The sequence below is a fragment of the Schistocerca piceifrons genome, chromosome 9, assembly GCF_021461385.2.
Source record: "Schistocerca piceifrons isolate TAMUIC-IGC-003096 chromosome 9, iqSchPice1.1, whole genome shotgun sequence".
In the NCBI taxonomy this organism is placed as follows: Eukaryota; Metazoa; Arthropoda; class Insecta; order Orthoptera; family Acrididae; genus Schistocerca; species Schistocerca piceifrons.
The window spans coordinates 162,327,322-162,342,689 of record NC_060146.1 but is presented as its reverse complement, the minus strand read 5'-3'; the positions used below and the strand labels follow the sequence as shown (position 1 = coordinate 162,342,689).

At 42.0% G+C, this 15,368-nt stretch overlaps 1 protein-coding gene across 1 annotated transcript in view; it reads left to right on the top strand.

The window, feature by feature from the left end:
• LOC124716801 (zinc finger protein 652-A-like) overlaps positions 1 to 5,549 on the top strand; it is a 100,682-nt gene extending 95,133 nt beyond the window's left edge. The window contains exon 6 of the mRNA XM_047243350.1: positions 5,357 to 5,549. Within this exon, the coding sequence (XP_047099306.1) occupies positions 5,357 to 5,549 (193 nt within the window). The remainder of the gene's footprint in view (positions 1 to 5,356) is intronic.
• Positions 5,550 to 15,368: the final 9,819 nt, after the last annotated feature.

The following is a 15,368-nucleotide window of genomic DNA, read 5'->3' as shown; positions in this document are numbered from 1 at the left end:
GACCACTGCATTTTCATACATTATCCAACGAAGTAAATACTAATTCCGTATTGTTCATCTTCGAATGTAGTAGCATTTCAATGTACTACGAAAACCTGACTGGCAAGAATGTTTAGGATGTTTGTCAATATGGCCAACTCTACGTTCTGAATTTTTTCCTATCTGTGAGAAGAGATGGTTGCTAATACGAACTTTTATTATAAATTGTGAATCACATGCAGTATTCTCATCACAATAAGAATAATACGAATATAAACATTTTGCCATGTATTGTTTCGTGTTTGCTACTATCTCATTTAAATCCTGTCTGCATAATAAACCACAAAACTAGAGTGAGACAACAGCAAACGCGGAAGAATATACATATCATGTCATGTGTATATTCGTATTATTCTTATGCTAAACAGTGATACAGTCAGAAATGAAGCGAGGCAATTGCCTAGATTTTTAAATCTAAGATGACTCTAATTTCTGTGCAGAATGTAATGTACTAAAGAGGTGCCTGCAAAGATTTTCAAACGGAGAAAAATTTTCGCTAAACTCTCGTTCAGAACATCTTCGATCATACACAGTCTATTATTTGGTTCTTGTTAGTCATTATCAAAGAAAGCAGTAGTGTAAGTAACAACAAATAGCAGTCTCTTGCCATTGTTTCGCTAATGAGACGATTCCTCTCTCTCTCTTTTTCTTTTTTTTATTTGTAAGTGGCAGTAGCGCGCTCAAAAGCAAGCCATGCCGCGATCGGCGACAGGCCGTAAATACGCAGTATCAGAGTACGACAAACAATGCATGACACAGTACAGTAATGCATTTTCAGCGTAGAGTGACGTAAACACCTATAACAAAGAAAACTGCGCTTATCAGATCAAAGAAAAATAAGCAATCAATTCAAACCAGACGAAGCACGTGAAAAAGGAAGGGTACCCGTATAAATACGGACGGAGCGCCTGACGCATAGCAATGGCTACCTGTTAAAGCTTAACTGCTAAGCTTACGACTCGAACCAAACTACTGTAGCTGTATCGTCATTCATTCGACCTAAATTGTCTCATATTACAGTCGACCAACTTTGTTTCGATTTGGAGATGCTGCCTAAAACTTTTCTCTCCCCTTGAATTTCGAGTCTCAAATTTCAGGTGCGGCTTAGGTTCGGGAAATTTTTTTTCCTTGATTTCGAGTCTCATTTTTCAGGTGCGGTTTAGATTCGAGTGCGGCTTAGACTCGAGTAAATACGGTATTTCTGGTGCCCAGTCTGCGGCCCTTCGTGCCTGTGGACCATCTTGGCAACATCCTGGTGACTCTTGCTCTTAACCAACCTTTGAATATCATTCAGGGAGTCTCTTTTGTAGGGACCTCATCCTTCAAACTGATGAACTCGTGGCCAATCTCGAACGGCAGGGCGTTCATTTTATTTGGTGTGTTCGGAAAGGCCGTAAGGACAGTCGCGTTGATACTGGTGCCTTTATCTTGGCATTTGAAGGGCAAGGTTAGAAGTTAACAGTGTGGCATGAAGCAGTACATCCTGCCACCTGGGAGTGTTTTCAGTATTTATGTTGTGGGCACATGTCTTCCCGCTGCACAGCAGACCCTGTATGTGGTGAATGTGGACATCCACTCCATGAGGGGACAATCTGTGTTCTGCCACCCATGTATGTTAATTGTCATTACTGTCATTCTCCATCCCCACTGGACTGTCCAGTTTATAAGGTGATCTGCCAGAGATCTTTTGATCACTTCTCATCCCTTCTCCCTTCATTACGCTTGTCGCCACATGATGACCTCTGCAATAGTGACCACTTCCCACATCCCGATGGCCAGGTTATCCTGGTAGGTGTTTTATCACACTGAATGGCATCTATATACCTCCCAGGTTGTGTTTACACCGTCTTTGTCATCCGTGATGTGTCTGATACAATTATTCACACTGCCGGCATTGCTGTCCCCCACTTGATAGGCCCCTTTCGGCGCTGGCCAGTCTTCTGGTGGAGCACGGCCATTGCCATCACCATCTGTGATTGCCATTGGGCCTTGCAGTGCCTTCACCGGCACCCGTTCTCCACTAGTCTTATTACCTTTAAACATCTTCACATCAAAGCCCATTACTTAATCAGAGATAGCAAGCAGGTGTGTTAGGAACTTTGTCTCCTCCATAGATTCTTCTGTCCCTTTGTCACGCATGTTGACTGTGCTCTGCACCCTCCAGGGTTATCAACAGCAGTTTTCCATGCCAAGCCTTGACCTCCTGGGTGGCCTCTGTATGGACCCATTGGTTCTCACGGAACAACTTGCTATCCATTTTGTGATGGTGTCGGTGCCAGCCTCCTATCCGGCCTCCTTCCTCCATCGGAAACAGTGGGCCAGAGGTGCCCACTTACGTTGTACTCCTTGTCAGGCAGAATCCTACAGTGAAACTTTTACTGTATGGGAACTTCTAGCTCTCTCCTCTCCTCTCCTCTCCTCTCCTCTCCTCTCCTCTCCTCTCCTCTCCTCTCCTCTCCTCTCCTCTCCTCTCCTCTCCTCTCCTCTCGTCTTCTCATGATTCAGCCCCTGGCCCTGATTCCCATCCATAAACAGTTGCTTCAACACCTCATTTCTCCACAACAATAGTATCTCCTCCCGGTGTTTAAGCATGTTTGACTCCGAGGTATTTTCCCCTCTCAATGGAAAGACAGTACTATGTTTCCTGTCCTGAAGCCTGGCAAGGATGCACCGTTCCTCGATAGTTACCTCCCGATCAGACTGACCAACGTGACCTGCAAGTTATTTGAATGCATGGTGGCTTCTTGGCCTGGGTTGGGTCCTCGAAACTTGGGCTCTTTCGTCTCCTTACCAGTGCAGCTTTCGGGAGATACAGTCTACAATTGATCATCTGCTGTGATTGGAAACTGCAGGTTGGCAGGCCTTTTCTCAGTGCCACCATCTTGTCACAGTTTTCTTAGCTCTTCATAACACCTACAACACAGCAGGACACCCTCACATGTTACTTTCACTCCAAGAGTGGGGTCTTTGGTGGCTCCTCTCAATTTTTATTTGCAGTTCCTGTCCCACCAGTCATTCCAAGTTTGGTTTGGCAATGTTCTGAGCTCTCTGCAGACCCAGGAGAATAGTGTTCCACAGGGTTCCTTATTAATTGCCCTTCTTTTTCTCATTGCTATTAAGGGCTCGTGGCCTCTGTCAGACAGTTAGTCACCACCACTCTGTATGTGGATGATCTATGTATCTGGGCTAGGTCACACCCGGCGGACTCTGCAGAGCAATGGCTCCCGGGTGCTATCTGGAGAGCTTCAGAGTGGAATTTTTGTAAAATACGCGTTTACTTTCGCGTGGGCCAAACTAACCTCATAGCGAAAATGAAGTGGTATTAGAATCTCATGGTGATTCTGAAAGTTTCTCTGATTGGCAAGATGATGATCAGCCCCACAAAATGTTAAAAGATAAATTAGTGGTTGGGCAATATGCTACAGTTTTATACAGCAAAGATCAAAAAAAGATAAGCTATTTTATCCTTGGAAAGACATGATGAGAATTATCAGTCCAACATCACTAACAAAATGTGGCTATTTTCAATTACCTTCAGTAATTTGTGTATTAGGCTCATATCCCTGCCGTACAGTAACCTTAACATATTACATATTCTCTTTATATGTAGTTACCAAAGCATAACATATAACTTGTTAAAATTAATTAGTAAATTGATGAATTATACTACAGTTGTTTATTTACTGTGTCACTTTCTGAATAAAGTTGGATATTCCCTGCCTTGCCTTCAGAATTTAGTATTTTATATGTTCTTTATTCTCCTGAATGTGTACTCAAGAAATATTCATTGAGTTTACTTTGTCCCAACTTTATGTTACCACTTTTTCGTTAGTGGCTTAAAGTAGCTCCAAGTGGGGGTAACATTGGCCCACTCTTTTGTGATAGCACAGCAATAGATGTGATGTATTTTGTTTAATATCCTTTTTTTAATTGATGGTACAGATCTTTGACAGTACTAGAAAAATGTATTTGAACTTCCTCTATGCCACTGTCCTTTGTTTTCCTAATGCATATAAAAAGATGGGCAAAAACTAGGCCAAAGTAACCTTAGTTACAGTACTCAAAAAATTATCCAAACGTCGTTGCCAGAGAGATAGAGGAATTTCTCAGCTGCACACACAGCTCAATTCAAGGTGACTAGAGGATGAAGAAGAGGGCAGAGCTTGTATTACTAAGTTGGACAACACTAGCTCAGTGACTTCTCACAGCCTTTTGGTGTTTCAGCATCGTATAATCAGTCTAAGAAAATTTGCGAGGCCATACGGCTAAAGCCAATTGGACACTTGTTTATTTTGATGTGCCGTCAAATGTTAGTGTCAAAGGTACCTATAAAAACTTCTGGCAGTGAAATAGCCAGATTAAGAGTAATGTTGGGTATGCTAACAGAGGGAATGGAGCCCCCTCCATTTGTGATTTTTCACAGGAAAACCATACAAAAGGAAAAACTACCTGTAGGATTGATTTTTGGGTGCCAAGTTTGGGGGAGGAAAAATGATATGATGCTTGATAGGGTGAAGATTTGATCTCTCGTGTTTTCTCGGTGTGGCTGATTAATAGTGTGCGTCTGAGTGTTCTGCCAAGTTGTTGTTTCCATTTTACGCACAAAACAAAAACAACTTGGCAGAACACCTGGAATGGTTGGAGACTGTGTGGAACTGAATACCAAACTCTTTGTTTAACAGAAGGGAATGTTGGTGGTGGATTCTCTCAGGGGACACATCACCCAGTAAGTGAAGTATCTTAACATGAAAAAACAATACATTATGGTTGGAGATTGTGTGAAACCAAATACTAGGTTCTTTGCTTAAAAGAAGGAAAATGTTGATGATGAATTCTGTCAAGAGACACCTCACCCATTAAGTTAAGTATCTAATATGAAAGAGCAACACATCAGGTGAGTTGTAGGAAATGGGGAGAGTTACAAAAAAATTGCTCAGAATCCTGGATTATGTGGTCTTAATTGTACAGGATGGGAAGGAAATACTGATTGTTGTTGCCTGCACTGGACGAGACTTGAAAACCTGAGAACTAAAAGGGGAAGAGATGTTAGTATTATCGATTCCATGGGCTTGTGTGCTCGTCTCAACAAACAGGAGTGAGCTACATTCATGACAGTGGCCATATTAAATTACTCATATACTGACTGATATGTACTACTGCTATATAATCGGTAACATGTACACAATTGACACTCAAGATCTGCAAACAAAGCAGTGTGCATAGATTTTATCACAGTGTGACACAGTGCCATATACTGAAAATGTATTATTTGTGACATCTTTCCTCGTATTAAAGTGTCCTTTCTGTTCCCGAACAGGTGTGATGCTTGTGGAAAGTGCTTCCACCTCACCCACAGCTTTGCCCGCCACATGCGCACCCACACAGGCGAGCAGCCGTTTGCTTGTGATGTGTGTGGGAAGCGCTTCAACGACAGCGGCAACATGGCCAAGCACATGCGCACGCACACTGGGGACCTGCCCTATCCGTGCCCGCAGTGCCCGAGACGGTAAGCTGCTGTAATCTAGGTTGCTGTAGTCGACTTTGAGCTGTCGATTATTATAATATAATAATTTCATGCCATTCGATAACTTTCAATGGGACTCAATTTTGGTGGCTTGCGTATCCCTAACCTATCCCAGTTATCAGACTGGGGAAGGGGCTCTATGGTATAATGTAGAATGTAGTGTCATTTCCTGCAAATGTGCACATCATTGAGGGGTGAAGGCTAGTTAAAGGCAGACTGAAAAATCTTTGGCATGAGCAGGATTCGATCCTGCGACCTTTTGGTTTCCAGGCATGCACTTTATCACTAGAGCACAAGGCCCAGTTTGGTCTATTCTTTCTTGTGGTTTATAGATCTACACGTAACTGTGCTTCCTGTATAAGGCTCATTATTGATTTATTCTAGTCGTTTTTTCAACTTTTTGTTGATTCATTTAGTGAATATATTGCCAATTCAGCTCTGTCATCTTCATTCTAGACATGATACTTCATAAAATTTAATTTTTTTTAAATTTTTTTTTTTTTTATGCGCTCTGTTGGTCGCAATACCACAAATGATGTGGGATGTATTTAATTTGTTCTGTACCTCATTTTCGACCTGGTAGCTTGCAGCATGAAAAGTTAAAATGAAAAACTTGTTTTAGAACATAACCATTTAGTACTGTTTTTGGAGCACACATTCCTTTTCATTTAAAAACCATAATACTAATCTTTTTGTGAGAAATTTTAAAATTTTAGTTGTTTCATTTCTGCTCCAAACAAATCATCCTCACTCTCCTGTAAAATTATTTGGTCTTCAGCAAATGTCGTAGTGTTTATCCACTCATCTGGTCCAATATTAATGTCTCAGTTGACATTGATTTTCCACTGTATAATCAAGTTTCATTATAGTCATTAAAAAGAGTGTAAATAGGTTTACCATCATCTTTCTAAAGAACATCTTAAAATATATCGACTGACCCTGTCAGAAACTTTCTCGTAGTCTGTAAAGGCAAAACGTGTTCCACAATAAAATTGGTAGTTTTTTCCTGTTTGTGTTACTGCAATAACATTGTCACCACAAGACCATCACTTCCGTATCCATTCTGCTTGTTGAACAGTACTGAGTCAGCTACGTTTTTAAGACAATTGTTGAATAAGAGTCTAGACTCACACATCAAATACCTGTACGGGGAGGAGATACACAATAAACTGAAGAAGCTAGACAAGCTTCAGCATAGGGAGAGCCTTCTGGCCTCCCTGGTCTTTCTGCTGAGATGATGAGAGGACTGTATTGTACCATCTTTTGCAAAGGTCATTAATCACGTCAGAACTCCAGCCACTAACCAGCTAAACAGAAGAGTCAGCTTGGCCCTAGTAAGGGAGAGGATCTGATACATTTGATGAGACCTTGAGATAACTCTTCATGTTCAGTTGCAGTTGGTGTCGACACTCTCCCCTAACTCGTGGAAGTTGATAGGTATTTTTAGCTGGTCTTGAGCCAGCAGAACACAACAGTCAGCCGCTTGCAGATGAAGCAATAAATATGGATCCCTTGCAGCCGAACCATCACGAGAAGAACCTCGTGGATCTATAAACGATTGTACAGAAAAACTAATTGCCAGTGTACTAGGAAAGGGTCAAATTTCGCACTGACACTGACAACCCTTCAGACAGTGGAATTTATCAGCATGGTGAAACAGGTTGCTCTTGAACTTCTGCAACCTGCTGTGGAGGAAATGAGATGTGAAACATTCTGTACACATACTGGGGTGCTTCCATCAAAGCTGAACATCTCTGGAAGAGAGGAAAGTGCTTAAGTGCCTCTGAGGAGGTGGACAGTCATCCTTCCAGGAGACACAGAAATTTCTATATTTCTACTACGGCTTCAAGTACACAAGCAAAAAATGTGTGACCTGTGAGGGGATGATGCCCACAGCAGAATAGAATACATTCCAAGCAATTGACTGAAGAGGAAGACACGTGAGCTTCTGAAGCACACAGTCCAAGGTAAGAGAGTGAAGCGATTTTGTCCACAAGCAGCTGCACCACCTAGACTTTACGGACTACCTAAGTCCATGAGGATGAATGTAAATCCACCCAATTGTTAGTAAAATCAGTGCACCGATGCTTGAATTAGCTAAACATCTGACTGCTTCTCAGCCCCTCTGTGGGCAGATACCAGCACCATGATTGGGATTTGTTACATTTCGTCTGGCAGCTGATGAACTGTCTATTGGGCTGAGAAGACCCTACAGTGAGCTTCAACATTTTGTCAATCTTTAAGAGAGTGCCTCTAAGAGACTCCCTAGGCCTCATAGCAGAAAAGTGTGGGCCAGCACTAATGAGACTGTCTTAATTTGTGTTTACATCAACCTACTTTTTATTCGACAGGAATTACTGCCAACCCAACAAATATAGGGAGTGGCAATGGGCTGCCTGCCATCGCCAATAGTGGCCAATATGTTTAGGGAGGCATTTGAAGAAGCAGCCCCGAAGTCAGCAGTTTTCAAGCTCTCTCACTTTTTTTTGATACGTAGCCGATGCGTTCATAATCTGACCGCTCAGATGATATTGTCTGCGAAATGTCTTGCAGTACCTGAATTCACTGCACCAGAACATCAGATTCCCTCCAAGGGGACATCACTTATCGAAGGTGCCTGTGGTGCAGGGCAGGATGGTTCTCTTGCTCTGATTGAGTTGAGGGCTGTGGCGGCGGTAGTGTAGCTACTGGCAGGACAACAGAGTTGGTGTTGTCTCAACAGAAGAGCCAGAGAAGGTATGCAGAGAGGTCCCAAAAGGTGTAGGGAAGCCAACCTTTTCGGGAAGTACTCTTAAAAAAATATCTGTGTCCTCTAGAGTGGAGGTTGGGTGTGGGGCCATTAACCCTCACCTTGTAAAAATGTCACATTATGGAACTATAATGAGAGTCTCTGATAATGAGTGGACATACAGAACACAACTTTGGCAAAGAAAAAGGACAAAACATTTGACAATAGTAATTTGGAATACATGAACAATGTAGAAACCTGGAAAAATGGAGAGAAATAGCTGAAGAAATCATAAAGTTTAAGTACAGTATTGTGGCACTACAAGAAGTGAGATGGCAAGGGCAAGGACAGATAAACATGCCTCAGTAATCTCTGCTATACATAAAATGGGCCCGAAAGAACAACAGGCTTTATAACAAGAAAAGAGTTTAGGAGAAGTCTTTTGGAATTTGACCCTTTAAATGCATGATTCAGCAGACTGAGAATGAAGGGGAATTCCAGGAATATAACAATACTAACAGCATACACATCAGGAGAGGAAGGAATAAAAGAACAGTTTTAGGAAGACTTTGAAAGTGCATGTGGTAAAGTACAAAACTACAACTCACTGCTAGTTTTGGGAAACTTCAATGTGTAGGTTGGGCAAAATGAATGTGGAAGAGTATTGGGGAAATAAACATTACATGATGAAAGTAATGAGAATGGAGATATGTTAGGTTAGTTTGATGCTAAGAATAATTCACTCATCAAGAGTATGTGTTTTCCACATGAAAGAATACATCTTGGAGCATGGAAATTAAATTTAAGTTCAGCACTTAACCAAATTGACCGTGTATAAGTAAAAACACAAATTACCACATCAGTCAAAGATGTACAGATCTGCATGTCTGATAGTCATAGGATATGTAAGAAAAGGGAAAGGGAATGGCTGACAGCAAAATTTCAGGAGATAGGAGAAATAAAGGAACAGAATGAAACAAAAAAAATCTGTTGTGCAACAGGGAAGACAAGAGAAAATTTTCAATCGACACTATGTGCGTTTTGTGTTGGATGAAAATAGAAATGGTAAGGGAATAGAAATGGTAAGATGATCAGAGACAAACAAAAAATATTGCAGAGATGTGCAGAATATTTTGAAGATATGCTCAATACCAATTTAGACCAGAAATCCTCAAGAACAGGAGGTGAATATAGAGGCAAGAGAAATGAAAGGAAAGAAGCAAAAAGATCAACAATGCAGGAAGTTCAGTCCGTGATAAACTGAAAAATAACTGTGCGCGTGGTGGAGATGGGATAGTGTCCGTTCTTACAAAATTTGGTGGTCATCCTATAACAGGGGCGAGCAGGAATACTGCATGTGTGCAGTGCACTTGCACATGTGCAGTTAACAGGTGTTCCGCGTGCACACAGGGGCAAGCTGGCCACCCGCTTCTCTCCCCTCCCCACCATAATGTCTCTCCGCTCCTTCCTCTGTAATACGTTTTGTTCCCTAGCTTGTTTTATTGAATGAAGGAATAAGGTTAGTAGGAGTTCTTGAAAGAAATCATGGTTTGAAAGAGTACCTATTACCTACGATACGTTTTATTCAATTATCACAGGTGGAGTTTACAATACATTTAATGTCTGGAACAAATTTTCTACATACAGACAAACACAAACAGTTGCGCGAATTTTCATCACTAATGTTTGCTCTTAACTGAGACATATTAATTTTCATAACAGAAAAAAATCTCTCACAAACGTATGTCAAGCCATACATTGACATTATCTTCGCGGCTTCATGATGGAGATGAGGAAACTCTTGCTGTGGAAAGTCGTGATAAAAGTCTTATTACATGTCTTGCCAAAAGGAACTTGTCTCTCAGATGAGAATTACACTGTAGCTCTATTAATTCCATTTGCAAATTGGGATGAATATCAACAACAGAAACAGAAAATATTCTTGAGAACCATTCAAAAGCTTGGGATAAATGTAATATATCCCCAAATCACTTGAGAAATTCCTCTTTTATTGAATTAAGTACGGAAACATATTCTTTGCAGTTCTGTTCTCGCACAGTAGACAGAGCAGGAAATGTTCTGCGTTCCCTGATGAGAGCTGTCGTTCCCACAGCTCAAGCTTGCTAGTGAAAGCTTGCACCTTTTCAGCCATTTCACAAATTAGTTGATTTTATCCTTGCAAACTTGTGTTCAATGCATTCATGTGTCTGGTAGTGTCCACTTTTAAATGCGATGTCGGCAACCCACTCTGGATCTTCTAACCTGGGGTCATACCTTCCTTTGTCGTTTAAAAACTAATTTATTGGTATTCTCAGCTCAAAAAATCTTTTGAGTACATTACCGTGGCTATGCCAGCGGACTTCACTGTGGTATGGTATGTCACCGTACTCTTCCCCAATTTCAGATAAATATGTGTGAAATTGTCTATTTGTAAGCCTGTGGGATCTCAAATAATTAACTACCCGAATAACCACTTGCATGACGTCCCCCAGTTTTGCTGCTTTTGCACAGAGTTCTTCTTGGTGCAAAATGCAGTGGATGCTCTACAATGATTCTTCTGTGCACTGTAGCTTTTTCCTTAGGAATCCAAGAAATCCCATTTGTTCCCCTTTCATTGCAGGTGCTCCGTCTGTTGTCACTGACACCAAACGTTCCCAGTTTAAGCCAGCTGAATCAACGGCTTCTTCAACGGCTTTTAGGATGTTTGTGCGGTCGTGCTTTTTAAAGATATCATATCTAAAAAATCCTCTATTATGTGCAGAGCAGCGTCCACGCAGCGGACATAAATCACTAATTGCGCAGTGTCTGAAATATCTGTGGACTCATCAAGTGCGATGGAAAATGCAATTAACTCCTTAATTGATGGTAAATGTCACCTGCCATTGCACTTATACAACGACTTACAGTCCGTTGAGAAAGAGTGATAGCTCGAAACTGATTTGCATTTAGTGGGCAAAGTAAATCAGCAGTGTCATTGATGCACTCCTTTATAAACTCACCTTCAGCAAATGGTTTTCCAGCTCTCACTATATTAAGCACAATCTTATAACTTGCACGTACTGCTGAGCTATCATTGTTGTCGTCCTGAAAAATTGAAAGCAGTGCTCCATAAAATGCTAAATCAGTTAGATGAGAGACATGAGGAAAGAAAGTCGCAGATCTCTTGCGACAACAGCAACTTACGTCAGATTCATCTAGTATTGTCATATCACTCTTCTTAAGCTCAGTCAATTTCTCCATCCGCTCAGAATCCGACAATAAATTGTACTCGTCCTTGTGAAATTTATTATATGGCGTTCAATACTTAACTTCCACTGACCAGTGAGAATACTGCCACATATTAAACATTTCTAATTTTCGGATTTTTGCACAAAGAAAAAATGATTCTCCCATTCCTTTTTAAAAGATAGCAAATCTCCACTTCTCCATTTTCTTGCGTAATGCAGCAATTTCCGGTTCTTGAAATACAACTTTCACTGCGTAGTGATCGCTTCGCATCAACGTCCGCAGCTTAGCCTGGTACTACACCGCCGCAACCTGCCGGCTGTCGCCACTACCCCGGTTGACGATTGCACGCAAGCAGCACATGTGCAGCGCTGTGCACTCATGAACCGCGTGCAACGTTTGCCCGCCCCTGTCCTATAATATGCGAAATACATGTACTAAGAAATAACATATTGGAAAATGAAATCGTGCTTGAAGACTGGGAAACTGTAATAATATGTCCTATATATAAGAAAGGAGGAAAGTGAGCTTTTGAAAATCATAGAGGCATAACTTTATTGAATATGGAGTAAAAGATATTTTCTAGTGTGCTGAAAGAAAGGATGAAGAAGTATCCTCAGAGAATGCCAACGTGGTTTCTGGCCAAATAGAGGCACTTCTGACCAGTTGTTTATTATTAGACAAATAATGCAGACATTTTATGACTATGATGTAGATTTTCACTTCCTGTTTGTTGATTTTAAGCAGTCATTCGATAGTATAACAGGCCAACATTGTATAACATTTTAAAATAATTGGGCATCTGTGACAAGCTAAGAAAAAGTTAATAATGATGGACACAAATGATGGAGTGGAACAGGGTGGCAGGTCTCTCTGCAGTCCTGTTCAGCTCAGCACTGCCTAGTCTAATACAAAAAATAGACAACAGAGGTTGAATAATTATGAAATCCGATCAGATATGTGCATATGCAGATGATATTGCAACTGTGGCAAGAGATGTACAGTGATCGGCCAGGACATTATGACTGCTTACTACAGCTGGTATGTCCACTTCTGGCACAGATAACCGCAGTGAAGCATCATGGCATGCAAGAGCAAGGCCTTGGGGGAGTTGGCACCACATCTGCAGATGCAGGTCACCTAATTCCCATAAATTCTGCGAAGAGGGGCTGATGAGCTCTGATGCCACATTCAATCACATCCCAGATGTGTCCGATCTGGTTCAAATCCAGTGAAGTGGGGGACCAGCACATCATTGGGAACTCACTGCTGCATTCCTCAAACCACTCCATTAACTCCTGGTCTTGTGTCATGGTGCATTATCCTCTTGAAAAATGCCACTGCTGTCAGGAAACACGATTGTCATGAAGGGGTGAGTGTCTGCTATCAGGAGCAACAATCCTTGGCCGCCATGGTGTATGAGCTCCACTTAGCCCATGGATGCACACGTGAATGTTCCTCAGAGGATAATGGTGCCACCAGCAGTTTGTCTCCATCTCACATTACAGCTGTCAAGGAGTTGTTTCCCTGGAAGATGACAGATTTGTGCTCTCCTGTCGGCACGAAGAAGAGATTCGTCAGTCCGTACAACTCTCTGCCGCTGTACCAACATCCAGTGCCAGTGGTCACATGCCCATTTCAGTTGTAATTGCTGAAGTTATGCTGTTAACATTGGCACATGCACAGATTGTCGGCTGTGGAGGCCCGTTGTTGCACTGTGCACTGTGTATTCAGACACACTTGCACTCTGCCCAGAATTAAAGTCTGATGTTAGATCCGCCACAGTTTGTCGCTTGTCCTGTTTCACCAGTCTGCCCAGCATTTGACACCCGATGTTCGTAATGATGGGTGGCTGCCCAACTCCACCATACACGGACATGGTTTCACCTTGGTTTCGCCACATGTCGAAGATTCTCACTCCTCAAACATCCAACAAGTCGTGTGGTTTCCGATATTCTCATGCCGAGCCTCCGGGCCATCACAATCTGCCCTCAGTCAAAATCAGATAGACCGAGCACCTTCTCCATTTTACACACAGATAGCACGCTCACTGAAACTACAAACGCAATGCGTGTGTCTGACAAGCCGTCATTCCTCACCAGATGATGCTGCTATCACATGGATGGGTTTATATTGATAGTAGGTTGGTGGTCATAATGTTCTGGCTGATCAGTGTAAACACCTTTAAACATATCTACAAAATAATGGAAGCAGAAGTGGCAAAATTGGATGTACAGTAAACAAAAACAAGACCAAATACAAGGTAATGTACAATTCTAAGGTAGTGTCATTTTAAGAAGTGATAACAATGTGAGAAAGGATAAAAGATGGAAACAGAGCCTATATTGGATACTTACAGGTATTCAAGAATTCTCTAATTACAAGGTCAACCTAGTTTACATTATTTGAAGTGGAATGATCATATAAAATTAATTGTTGGTAAGGCGGGTACCAGGTTGAGATTCATTGGGAGAGTCCTTAGAAAATGTAGTGCATCAACAAAGGAGGTGGCTTGCAAAACACTCGTTAGACTTATACTTGAGTATTGTTCATCAGTGTGGGATCCATACCAGATCGGGTTGACGGAGGAGATAGAGAAGATCCAAAGAAGAGCGGCGTGTTTCGTCACAGGGTTATTTGGTAAGCGTGATAGCGTTACGGAGATGTTTAGCAAACTCAAGTGGCAGACTCTGTAAGAGAGGCGCTCTGCATCGCGGTGTAGCTTGCTGTCCAGGTTTTGAGAGGGTGCGTTTCTGGATGAGGTATCAAATATATTGCTTCCCTCTAATTATACCTCCCGAGGAGATCATGAATGTAAAATTAGAGAGATTCGAGCGCGGATGGAGGCTTTCAGACAGTCGTTATTCCCGCGAACCATACGCGACTCGAACAGGAAAGGGAGGTAATGACAGTGGCACGTAAAGTGCCCTCCGCCACACACCGTTGGGTGGCTTGTGGAGTATAAATGTAGATGTAGATGTAGATGTATTTCCTTGTGCAACCAGTTTTTACATACAGGTCACAAATGTGGGTGATGATAGAAGCAGATATGAACAGCCTAAGAGCATTTGAAAGGAAAATACTGCAAAAAAAGTTATGAGCCTGTGAGAGGGGCCAAGAGTTGGAGAGTAAGGTGCAACAGTGAAATGCAAGAGCTTATACAAAGGAAAGATGTAAATCTCAAAGAACACACTGGTTAGGACACATGGAAAGGATGAGCAATGACAGTAAGCACAAATAAATAATGAAAGGTAGATTCTATTCCACCAGAAGGAAGGGCCGACCAAGATGGAGATCAAAGGATGGAAGAGGAAAGCAGAGAATAAACAGCAGATTCATTATGGAGATGGAATAAAACAATCAGTTGCTCCACAAGCAAAGACCAGTTGGTGTGCTAGGAGATAATGTCTGCCATAAACAGACACATAAAGATTTGTAGTTGCATATCTCCAGCCCCTTCACGATGAAGAGATCCCCCCAGGGGGCTCGCCGCTCTTTGGTGGGTTTGTTTGTGGCTACCACAGGGCTCCAGCCTTTGCCCTTCGTGCTGCCTTTCTATCCTCTTGCTATTCTTTTTACCCTCCCTTGGGGAACATGTCCGGGTGTACTGGGAATGTTCTGCATTGTCTGTCGATGACGTAAGAACAGTCTCACCATTATTTTTCGCTTCCGTTTCCTTTCTCTGTTTCCCGTCTCCTCTCGTTCCTCCACTTCGGTATATGAGGTTCCTCTTTTTCTTCTTCCTCCTTGTGTGCTCCTGAAGGCCGGCCCATGCATCTGACAGGTAACAGATGACTGCGTAATGCATAATTCCCAGCCCAGCTTGACAGGTAGGGTTCACACACACCCCCT